This window comes from Pundamilia nyererei, unplaced genomic scaffold (genome assembly GCF_000239375.1).
Source record: "Pundamilia nyererei isolate P.nyererei 1_Seehausen unplaced genomic scaffold, PunNye1.0 scaffold00178, whole genome shotgun sequence".
NCBI lineage: Eukaryota > Metazoa > Chordata > Actinopteri > Cichliformes > Cichlidae > Pundamilia > Pundamilia nyererei.
Window position 1 is genome coordinate 90596 of NW_005187579.1, and position 12708 is coordinate 103303.

Genomic DNA, 12708 nt, shown 5'->3' on the forward strand with positions numbered 1-12708 from the left:
AAAATATGTTTTCTCAGATACAGATAAAGTGGAGTTTCTAGGGCTATGATATTGTGTTGAAGTGTAAACTTGATGTTGCAGTGCCTAGAAATTCTGCTTTTTCTTTGACTTGACTGTTTTGATACATGCTTGTTATGGCAAAAGAACCGAAGTGCCAGCTTGTGACGTGCACTTAGGCTGTGAGCATCCTATCATTAGCACAAGCTATACCACAAAGCATCACCCCGGTCTTCTGGCGTGAATCCTGTTATGTGTCCCTGAGAAATTTTTGCTCAGTCACACTGTCTCCTCTCTTCCTCTCTTCCCAGCAAGTCGAACTCGCTGAAACAATGCCTGGCCGTTCTCAGGCAGCAATTTCTATTGGTTTTGGCTTGAGTCTTTTTACCTTGTCAGTAAAGCATTCACTATCATTGGAGTAAGCGCTGCCTGAGAGGGTCAGCTCAGGGCAGGAACATTACTTAACCCTTCAATATCCTGTGCGTTTGTGCTTTAACTCTGGTTAGCCTGGTATCTGTTATGTCAGAGCTGCTGCTGAGCTGCTGACTTCTGGTGGGATCCCTCAGGAACTTCTTTGTGATGAGGCTTTGCATCTGTAATACAGTCATATTCCCTAAAGATGTAGTTTGGTTAATTAAAATGGAAAATATATATGTATATATTTTAAAGTAGCAGTACCATTGTTTTATGCATCTAAAATGTATTTGGCCTTAAAAAATAAGCGGTGAAGACTGAACAAATATATATTTGTACATTAAAATGTGAGCTTCACAATTTAAATCTAATAACAGGAAAAGCAACAAAGCAGTGAATATACCATATCCCTATGAAAGCCACTGCAGTGTAGGCAGTTGGCCACAAGATATCAGTATTCACCTGGGTACCAACCAAGGAGCACAGCAATCACAGTAGGGTCAAATGAATTTTCTAACAGTATCCTGTTGTTTTCTTAATGAATAATGACGTATAAATAACCATAAATTCCTAAATTACCACAAACCAATTTGCAGCAAATTGTGACTGATGGAAAATAAATGTATGGTTCTATTATAGTTCACAACCAACATTAGTTTTTAATAGACAAATTCATTGCCGTATATTTATTCAAAATCCTTGAAATCATATCCTTATCGTTCAGACGATTATGTTTTGTTTTTATGGGTTTTTGTTTTTTTGTTCTCATGGCTCCAATTCACTTTGGTGCATAATTTTTCCTGTGGGGTGAATTGGCAATATGCGAAATAGAGGGCGGATAAAACAATAAAAATAAAGAAATTAAACACAAAAGACACTACAGAATGGAGTTTGCGCCTCTGAGCAGACCTTTATAGGCTTTGGTCAAGTGACAATCACGAACAGATCGTGTGGACTCGCTCGTAGAAGCTTTTATGCAAATCTTCCCTTTTTCATTGGAGAGCAGGGTGGAGGTGTAGTCTGAAAGCCGTGACATCACACAATGCAGCTTTATGAAGAAAGTGCGCTTCTCCTGAAAAGGCAGAGTTGCGTCCAGTCTGTTGGCATCACCGGACTTTTAAGTTCCTAAAGCCAAACAAGCTGCGCGGTGCGACGTCGCAATTCAACGTAAAGTTGAAAAAGGCGCTCTCCTGTTTTTTGCTGTGATTTATTTTTCACGAGTGGTGTTTTCCCCCTTTGTGATCGAAAGTTTGGAAATACTTCATTTTTAAAAAAAAATTATTATTCGGGTTTTGTTTTTGGGCTGTTTTTGTTTTGTTTTTTTTTACAAGTGACTGCGATTTCACTGGCTGCATGAAATATCAGTGGACATTTGGAGCTCTTTAAAGAGACCGGCTTTCCATTTACCATGACGACTGAGGCGCATTCACACTTGGGACTGCAGAAACCACCCATGGATTTCGTCAGCGACTATGACTTGATGAAGTTCGGCGTGAAGAAGGAGACGATGCAGGGGCTGGATCGCTCTTTCCATAGACCAGACTCCGTCTCCTCCACTCCTGGCAGCACACCTTGCAACTCTGTGCCTTCATCGCCAAATCTCAATCCTAACGACCACAGAAACAACGTCGAAAACAGCCAGTTCTGGATACCCAACAACGGGGGTTATCCTCAGCAAATGTACCCTCAGGCTTTTGGCCTGACACCCGAAGACGCGATGGAGGCCCTCATCGGAGCCACAGCGCAGCAGGGACACCCATCTGCGCCCCACGGCCACAATCCGCCACCTTTCCCGGCTGATTACGATGGCTACGGCCACCTAAACGAGCCTGTCCAGCACTACCCGGGTCTTCCGGGTCACTCGGACATGCAAGGTATGCCCAACAGCCACTGCCAAGACCCATATCTCAAAGATGACATGGGGTGCGCATCCCCTGAGTCGCCGGAGGCCCAGCAGGTCCTCGGTGCGCACCACCATCTCCAGCAGCAACACAACCGCCACGACAGGCGATCCAACGCCGAGATGCACTTCTCAGACGATCAGCTGGTGTCCATGTCAGTCAGAGAGCTCAATCGGCTTCTCAGAGGCCTAAGCAAGGACGAGGTGATGCGTCTGAAGCAGAAACGCCGGACCCTGAAAAACAGGGGTTACGCGCAGTCCTGCCGCTACAAGCGCGTGCAACAGAAACACATTCTGGAGCACGAGAAGACGAACCTGCTGTCGCAGGTCGAGCAGCTGAAACATGAACTCAACAGGCTGATCCGCGAGAGGGACGCATATAAACTTAAATGTGAAAAACTGTCCGGTGCAAACTGTTACCACGAAACAGGGTCTACCAGCGACAACCCATCCTCACCAGAGTATTTAATGTGAGTTTGTAGATTTTCTGCAGAACTGAATCTTTTCCATGTATGAGGGGTGGCATGTTGGCCACCTGGTCGCCTTGCTCCTTACCAAATAACTCCACGGATTTATCAAGTTTAAAAAAAATCTCGGGCATAAAGGACACGACTCAACTTATTGTAATAGATGCAACTAGGCAACAAGTAATGAATGGAAATTTGCGAATAAGCATGCATGCAGGACATGTATGAGATGTCTTTATTTTATACAGACATATCTGTATTTTGTCTCAGAGGACGTACTTGAAATCAGAGGATATTTGCTTTGAATAATTATGCAACCATATTGTTTTGCTTCACTTATTGTTTGATCTTCATTTTGGTGATTTTGCTTTGCTTTGCTTTTTGTAGCCAGGATTATATTTCGTGTTCATCCTTTCTTTATATAGAAAACATCTAATGTTAGAAAGCACACGTCTATTGTTTTTATGAAGCTGATTCTGCTGGACAGATGTGTTCCTTATTTGCTTTTCTTTTCAATGTAATACACAGTTATGCAAATAATTATGCAGATTTTCATTTTTTTCATCTACAATGTTTGTTTGTTGAGTTTTTTTTTAAATTCATCTACTATGGATCAATAAACCTATTGTGACATTTTAAAATCGTGTCTCATCTTCTCACGAGTAAATGTTTTACCCGCGTGAAACATTTACTTCCACTTGCACATTTGTCATCGTGGCTTGCTGTAGTTTTTGGAGACATCCAAACACATTAATAATCATATACACAACATAAAAGCAAAAAAAAAAAAAAAAAAAAAAAAAAAACAAAAAAAAAAACCAAAGTCTACTATTTGTACATGCTACATAAAATAAGGGTATCACAGTATTTCAGCTAGTGCATAGTGTGTATAAATATGAAAGTAATTTGGTTCATTTGCAACTGAAAGACTATAAGCACATAAACAAAAATCTAAATTAGAGCCAAGTTCACTTTCCTCATCATAATATTCCTATTTTCTTATTCTTCCAAAAAACAAATAAGAACAAAGTGTATTAGTTAGTTTCGGCGGATGAAATGAGGAGTGGCTTTCTCTCGTTCCCTGACCTTTGCCCATCATGGAGTACTGCTTCCTGTGGGACCCCAGCATGTGAAAGCGCAGGGCGCTAACTAGCCGGGGCTGTGGGGCACAGATAAAATGGAGTGGAAATCAGGCTTCCCTTCTCCTCTCTTCCTCGGACAAACACCTCTGCATTCATTAACAGAGGAAAAGAGAAACAACAACCACGGCACACTGCTCCGCGCTCTCTTGGCCAGCTTCAACAACTTGGTGTTTTGTTTTGTTTTAAATTTAAATCATTAGGAGAATTTCCTAATGAGGAATTTCCTAATCTTAAACTGATCATTCTCAGTTTAAGATTACAACAATATTTGAATGAGCGTGTAGTTCCAAGGCCAGGGTAATAATCTGTGATAAGTGGTTACATTGTAAATTGAGTTTATAACCTCTGTGATTGCCTCTGCCCAGAATATCTTGGAGAGTGTTTCACTGTCAGACGAGACTTTGTTACCGTCCTCCCTTTCAGTGAGAGTTTGGACTGGCAGGTGGCTCACTTTAGTCTGGAAACCAGATTGTCTTTTCATGTGTGACCCCCACCAACAGTTTTGACCTCACCCCTCTGTTAAAGCAAAGCAGGCCTGAAGTCACAGCACAGGTGCAAAAGCACTTTCTATCTGAAAACAGGCCTAATCACAAGAGCTCAGGATATCTAGACGGCTGCGGTGTTGAATCCTAATAAAAAGGGTTAATCTGTGGCTGTCATTTGTAAAAATGAGCCTATATTTGTGAACAATAAACAAACATGTGTGCATGAACACTTCACCTATTCAGATAGCTGCTCTCGAAAAACAGAGAAAATAAAATAATTGAATGAGTTGATTTGTTTCAAATCACTGATCAAGTGAGTGATTAAAATCACATAAAAATTATTAAAAAAATTATATAAAATGTATATTTTTCAGTGTGTAACTGCATAGTTGCGGTAGTGGAGATTTTTTTTTTTTGGTGCAATGCTCTTGTGATAATGTACACTTGCATGTTCTTCACACTGCGCACACTTATGCCTCTCACAAAAATGTGGTTTTTAGAGGAGAGTGCTTTGTTATCGGTTGTGTGTTTGCGCACTTGCGTACATCACACGTGGATTTCCAAGCAACAGTGGAATAATACAGTAGAAGTGTTGGTGAGGAAAGCGGTTTGTGGTACTGTGTGACAGTGCGCAGGGTGCCATTGTAGAAACGATTAGCCAGCTCTTTTCCCTCGCATGTGATAGGCTGTTGGGGCCTGATGTGGGAGCCTCGCGCTCCACCACCACCACCGCCGCCGCCACCCCCTCCTCTCCCCTCCACTCACCCCTCCCTGCCACCAACACCCTGAGCCCACAGCGCCTGAGGCTGGCTACTGAGTCAGCAGGAGGGAAAGGTGTCTGCACGGCTGTGGCATCAGAACAAGAGAGAAAGCAAATAGCAAGAGAATGATGAAGAGCAGTGAAAACGGCTTAGAACAGACATGCTTGCATTTTTTAAAAACAGCGAGAAGGAATGGCTGCAAGATGAATGATAAAGCATGCTAAAGAGGAAGCATAATCATGCCTATAATTTTAAAAAAAATCTCTACTGCAGAGGGCTTATTTTTTACACACACACGTTATTTCATAGAGTTTAATGAGACGCTCTGTCTTAATTTAACCAGAACACACTTTTACACCCACACAGAGAACCTGAAGGAATGGTGTGCAGTGGAAACACTCGGACGGATTCATCATAAGCAGTTGAATGTGGTGCCAACCTCTTGCCTGAGTGCTAGGGTTTGCCAAGACTTGGCTGTGTCTCAGACAGCGGACACAGACAGTGGAATGCTGCAGCTACTCACCATTGTGTGCATGGGAGAGGCACAGGAATGCAGGCTGCCAGGCTTCATACACTAACACAGCCAGAGGCCTCGAGCCATGAGGGAAGACCCAGCCAAAAAGACCCCACAGTTGAACATCACTTATCACTTCCATCTGTGATATTATACCCATTCTCCTCTTGACATTGTTACTTTGATCCAGCTCAACTGATTCTGGTGCAGCGTGACTCTTTCAACACTCAGTATCTTGTCGGGGGGGCTTCTGACTTAATGCAACAAAGCCGCTCAGAGATTAGATACCAAATGGATGTTTTGCTCAAATCAAGTCACAATCATTTGATCAACTGAGCAAATGTTTAAACACTGTTGATCAATCAGTGAATTCTACCTTTACAGTAATGATTTTCGCTAATCTTCCGTAGCTAAATGTCAGCTGGCCAGACGCTTGACCTCTGACCCCTCACCCCCAAATAACAAACCAGTTCCAGCCTGAGCCAGTTTTTTCACGGTTGTTTTGCAATAGCAAAGCCTCATACTGAGCGATCGTCGCTAAGAGCGACTTCACGTGAAGTGCAGAGCAAAGGCTGGGATGGAGGACAGGATGGACGACGGGCTTCCTCTTTCACTTCCTATATGAGGGTCCAGTCAAGTGACTCTCTGTGAGAGTGTTAGCCTGTGTGTCTCAGGAAAACGCAACTTCGATGGCTGTGGTTTCCGCTCAGGATGTCCAGTCGTTACTGCGCACAGTTGTGACACTGTGAATCATGCAGCGATCACACACGCACACAGGCATCTCCATGGACATAGCACACATAGAGACATGCGTATGCAAATCCAGGACTTTGCGTGTGCGTGCGCCTTCTTGCTCTCTCACACACACTTTTTTAAAATAAAATCATGTGATTGTGACGATCTTTTTTTTTTTTTTGGTCAGAAGTATATTGTCGTGGCTGCTGATTACAACAGCAGTCCCCCCCCCCCTGTTGCCACATCCTGAATGATTCCAGTGTAATTATGATTGTACTACTGGTAATGACTAAAGTTATCACATGATGGCCTCTGAAGGATTCAACAGAGTGGATTAATATGTAGCCCCAGGAACATAATAAAGCGGTCTTATTGGCGTAATAAGGAATCTGGCTTCCTGGGGACGTTGTGTCCAACGTGTTTGTGCATGAACTCTTGGGGATCTGATAGGAAGGCCCTCTGATAAAGTGCTTGTCACGTTCCAGTGGACACCACTGAGAGAAGTCAGACAAAGTCCTGTCACATTACAGACGGTGGACTTTGGTTACAGAGCAAAGGTGATGCACTGTATGTAATAATTATACAGGTTCCTCCCAGCATGACAGAACCATTATAAAACAGCCTGAGCTTGAGGGTTCACTGTAGTGCACAACAGGGGGGGGTAAATTAACTCTGCAGTTGATGTTAAAATTACTAATCATTTTACTTGCATGGTTAGAATTCCACATGTTAACTTTCCTTCCTTTCATGGATACGCATGGTTTCATGAAGGTCGAAGAGAAGAGAAGAGAAGAGAAGAGAAGAGAAGAGAAGAGAAGAGAAGAGAAGAGAAGAGAAGAGAAGAGTCTTTCCCTTTCAATCCCTGCAAGGATTTCCTGTTCTGTTTTATGGGGGTCATACAGCTGGCAGGCGCCCTCCTGTTTCTGTCCATAATGATGACAGGCATCCATTAGTGCACAGTAGAAACACGAGTCACCGAGGTTAAGTCAGCCCCCCCCCCCACGACAGCCTCTTCCCTTTCCACTGCGCCTGGACCCCAGTACACTACCTACCTATCTAGGGAAGATAATTGTAGCTCACAGTTGCTGTTGACAAAGCTTTGCTGATTAAGGGTCAACTGTTGCTCAGACACCAGTATGTTTAGCACAACCTGGAAAGCGGGTCCAGCCCCTGGGGACGTTATTGGGTCTCTGGTCTATAACATACTTGCATCCGGGAAAAGTAAAGGGGTCGCTCTGGTTTTTGGGAAGAGCCCAGCAGATGAGAAAATAAACACTTCTGGCTGTTGTTAGGAAATGAAAGACAAGAAACTGCTTTTTTTTTTTTTAGTGGGGGTGTTAAAGAGAGCAGGAGTTTCATGGTCTTGACCTCATATTTTACATTGTGCTTAGAGGAATGAGATGAAGAAAAATAAACAGTTCAAAATATATCCTTTAGAAAAATAACTAATAACTGTGGAGTTTAGCTGAATCTTTAGAGCTTTCAGAAATTACAGCTGTCACTGCACATGCATAATTCGACACCCTTCTTCATAAGTTTCTGTGGGTGTTGCTGACATGAGAGTATGGCTGTAGTGTCATACATTTGGTGAAGTCTAAGAGGCCTCCCTGGAATTGGGTGTGTCACTCTCCCACTAATGTGTCACGTTATCATCTCCCTTGTGTCAAAACTCTTCCTTCGTGTTTCACAGAAGGCCTTTGGCTGAGCTTAAAGTCATATTGTTTTCCCCTCTGGCTGATTTTAGCACCGCTGTCTGCATTATAAGCAGCTGGAGGACTTGGCAGAGAACTGTTCACACACCCACTCTTTGATTCTTTGGCCATCTTTGTCATCATGTTCGATGTGACGCCTCAGCTAAAATAACTGAGGAACAACCAACTGTGTGCTGTGGTTGGAGTGTCAAGGAGAAAAGCTTGTTATTGGGCAACCCAGAGCTTATAAGGGATCTATTTAAGGGGCTGCAGGCCTTTATCCTACAGTGAACCCATGTACTTGTTTGCTCTGTTTGTGGCCAAGATACAGGAAGTACTTTGTTCTGGCTTCTGTAATAGCAGAGAGAAAAAACCCAACTTCTCAAAAAGAAAAGAAAGAAAGAAAGGTTACAAGAAAACAACAAAGTCGACTGGGCGTGTGATAACAATTCCCACTGAATTTAAGATATATTGCACTCGCAATAAAGCGTTCGAGGCTGCCAGCAGTCACGTCAGTCTAACAAATCTGGTTGTCTTTCACCGCGATGGCTGCAAGCAGAAGTAAAAATTGCATGATGAAAAGTAATGAACGCAGACAATGCATGCAAAAAATAAAACTTTATGGCGTTAAACCTCCAGTAACAGTTTTTGTTGGTGTTTTTGCACCAAAGCACAGTGTGAAAACAGCAGGGCCACGTTACCTGCTTTAGATCAACATATCAAACTTATTAGTTAACAGATCCAACTGATACAGGGCTTCATTTGGAGCTTTGGGTTTTACAATCAAGCATATATTCACTCACTATGTTTGTTTCTACAAAATATACACCTGAGAATAGTTGACGTCTTTAAGTTTGGACCAAAGTGGTGGTCTGACTTTGAGATACTTTAAGAAAAAATATTGATTACAGCAGCCTTAAGAGTTTTGTGAAACTGTCCAAGGGGCATGAGTATTCAAAACTTTCTCAAGCTATATCTCTTATTATTGATTATTATGAAATGCAACTGATTTCCACTGCCTTTAAAAGGCAAACAAGAGCTTGGAAGGCACTGACGTATAGTCGCAAATCATTTTTAGAAACGCAGCAAACCAGCGAAAAAGAATCGAATGCGATTAGTGTAAAGGAACACACCGCCCACACGTGGCTGCACAGTATCCTGCAGCACCTCCGAGCTGTAGACAGTGGGAGTTTGTGCCCTCTGACATGTAAACCCTGAAAACCTCAGCCTGCGCTGGCTGAGAAACACTGAACTGTCCAATTTTTCTGGGCATCCCCCACCTGCCAGCCTCACATAAGCTTACGCCGTCTTCTTGAGAACAGATCTAACATCACAAAATCAGACAAATGAGTGAAAACGATACTGCTGCAGATAATCAGGCTGAAAACTTCAAAGCCAAGAGAGACAAAAAAAAAAGTGTTTCTGTGTCTCTGTGCTGCACTGCATCTGGAGTGAGTGTGTCAGCATGAAGTCTCTTTTTTTACAGGCAAGGTCAAAAGGTCATCGTAAGTCTGTGAGTGACAGCAGTAATGGTGAGTGGGGCTATATTTAAATCCCGTGGAGAGGGACAGCCTTGACTTACGCGTGGACCCTGCTCATCATTTTTTTCCCACACAAATCTGAAACTGCTTCTTTTATGTCAAGCTGGCTTAAATGAAACCATCAACATTGTCGCAATGACAAATATTTTGAGATGTTGACTGTGTAATCATTCTCAGAACTATTACTGGTTGCCTCTGAATTAAAGGGGAACCAAATGTTACAAAATGTTCAAAGTAAATTCGTTTTTAGGTCCACTGATTTTCAGAGTAGGTTGAGAAATAGCTGTCTCACTATGGATTTTACTGGCCTGTGTGTGACAAAGTGGACTCTGCCTTTAAAGATTTATTTGTAATGCCCTGCTGAGGAGTCCGGTAGCTTTGTTGTCTCAATGGATCTGAAGGCTGAATGTGTTGATTTGTTTTGGTGAAGACAAACTGTGGTTGAACAGTAGAAGCAGTGGAAAACACGGGCATTGGGCTTTCCCACAGAATTGGCGGAGAAGACTTTGAAATAGGAGTGGCTTCTTGAAGCTTTGACAAACCCCGATTACCTGATAAATCTGTCAGAAGCCGCAGCCCCTCTATAAGAACCTGTTTTTTTAAATTATGTGCTAGTAAAACAGATCTTTAAAGGACTAATCCTTCAATCCAGAGTCAGTGTTTCATCAGCAGAATACACCTCGAGTGGTTGAATCAACGAGTGCTTCCCAAATGTGTCACATAAATGAGATTAATGAAAAACGTGTGCAGAACGACTGCGTGTTGTTGCCCTTTCAGACTAGTTTACCCCCCGGGGCTACGTTGACACGCACACGCATAGCTATCTGTGCTGCTATCTCTTTACAGTACATCTGTGTCAGCAGTGGGCTGAGGCAGGAGCATGAGAAATGGAGGCGAGCTCAGTCCTCAGTCCCACAGATAGGGGTTGTGTACTTAACTGTAAACAGTTTCTGTGTGTGTGTGTGTTTGTCTCTGTTTCTATCTGTTTTCATCACCTCTGGAAAGGTGGCATGACAAGTCTTCCCACAGGAGCAGCAACAGCCGAGAGTTGCCACCCCGCACCTTCCTCCTATCTCCACCTCACTTGATGACATGGGCTTTATCACATCTGCATCTGCTGGGCCAGTTAGTCTTTCCCCTTTGTTTAAGGATTAAGAGATGTTGCTGAACCCAGCATAGAAAGACAAATTGGGAGCTTTCTGACATCCAAGTGGCACCGATGTTTTCCTCTGTGAATAGGCTGGATTTCAGAGTCCAGCAATTATTCAGAATCTAGTTAACAGTGTGCAGAAGATCTCTCTCTTCTCTTGACTGAATCACCTCTTTGATGGCTGCGATGGACTCCCTCTCAGTCCTCAATATGGAAATGTCTTCTTTTACTCTAAACTGCATTAAATGATGTGTCCTGTATGGCCTCTAGCTGCTGGGGAATGAAGTGGTTTGTTAGATCAACATTGAGAAAGCTGCTGAAATTTTAACTCCTAGCATAATAAACAAGAGCACGAGTCCTCCGTGATATTTCCTGCCAACTTAAAGCCAGGATGGAATAAATCTGATCCTGTTTTACTTTAGCAAAACTCCAAAACTATTTCACAAAAGCACCGACAGCATCAAAGAGGTGACGCCTTCGCTCCATATTGAGCCACTGTTACACAGAGAAGTTGACCTTGCCTTTGGCCTTTTGGCTGTCTGACAAAGCAGTCCCCATGCTGTAGTGCAGTACGGCTGTCCTCTAAATGAAAGTAGCTGAGAGGCGAAGGGCAAAGAGGCCTATGGAATATCAATGTGCGATGCTCTCAATTAAGATTAAAGCTTCGAATGGAATCCTATGGAGCCGCTTCCCTAAGAAATGCTTGACATTTTACCCTTGCTGACTCGGGATAAAAAAAAAAAAAAAAAAAAGTGTCCTGCGCCACCAGTACCACCACCACCGCTAACTAGCTGCCCCTCCTCGGATACGGCGTGCCTTTTGCTGAATTCATTCTGTAGATATTGACTTAGGCTGCAGTCACACTTCTGAGAAATAAGTGAAATGGATCATCTTACTGCCAGTGGATGATAAGAATACTGAAATATGAAAAAGCGTCTGGATCAGCAAAATGACAAACCACGGGGGGAAATATGAGGCAGTCATGATAAACCCTTAGAGACAAATTCCCTACAGCTAGACGTGGAAATGAGGCAAGGAAAGAGCGGGGCAGCGAGGGGAAAGGAGAAAAGAAAATATACATATCCAACATTTTAATGGATGTTCAAAACAGAGCTTCATTAATTTAAAATACATATATCCTCTCTGCCAAAAGCACGGGCAGGCTGCACGTAGATGGCTTTTATCCACACAAAACGGCAGCTGTAAGATTTGCTCAGTAAGATCTGACCTCAGTCTGATTTATTACAGGAGAAACTCGCCCAGTGAAAAAAATACATCACACTGTCTTCATTTTGCATATTTTTAGCCACTAAATATTCCTTATTTACAGGAAGCGGTGCATTGAGAAGAGCTGTGTCCCTTTTTCATTAATGCAACGTTTGAGATTGACTTTGCATTTTATTAAGATTCAGCAGATGCCTTTTCTGGGCTTCTTAGAACGTGCTGCACATTTCCGGGTAATTTACAGAGCATGATGTGTGTTGTTTGCATCTGATCTTGTAGATTTATGCTGATTACCATGATGTTTACGGTGCGCGGATCTGCCAGTATCATTACATCCGAGCTATGTAAGCATTTGTGTTTCTGTTTGATGACACTGGAAAAATACAGCGCCTTACATGGCCGTCAAATCCGAGACTTTGAATGAATAAGAGATACGTATCGGCTAAATTTTTTGGGACATATTTTTAGAACTCCTGGTGGATCTAAGCTATTGTGCATGTGTGTATAAGGTTGATCTAATATTTTAGAGCTGAAACTAAGAGAACGGGGACTGATTATGAATACAGTGTATAAAATATGATCAAAATGGAGCCTATCTTGTAAACTCCACCCTTGATAAACAGAATTCCACATCACGCTCCAACTCTGCAGTTAACTGAATCAATGCAATTCCACTTGTGCTGATCT

General features: G+C 42.7%; 1 protein-coding gene across 1 annotated transcript; it reads left to right on the top strand.

Annotated features, from left to right (window-relative positions):
* Positions 1-1476: 1476 nt before the first annotated feature.
* mafbb (v-maf avian musculoaponeurotic fibrosarcoma oncogene homolog Bb) lies at positions 1477-3419 on the top strand. The gene has a single exon (XM_005746383.2). It carries the CDS (start codon positions 1820-1822, stop codon positions 2783-2785), a length of 966 nt encoding a protein of 321 aa, XP_005746440.1. The 5' UTR covers positions 1477-1819; the 3' UTR covers positions 2786-3419.
* Positions 3420-12708: the final 9289 nt, after the last annotated feature.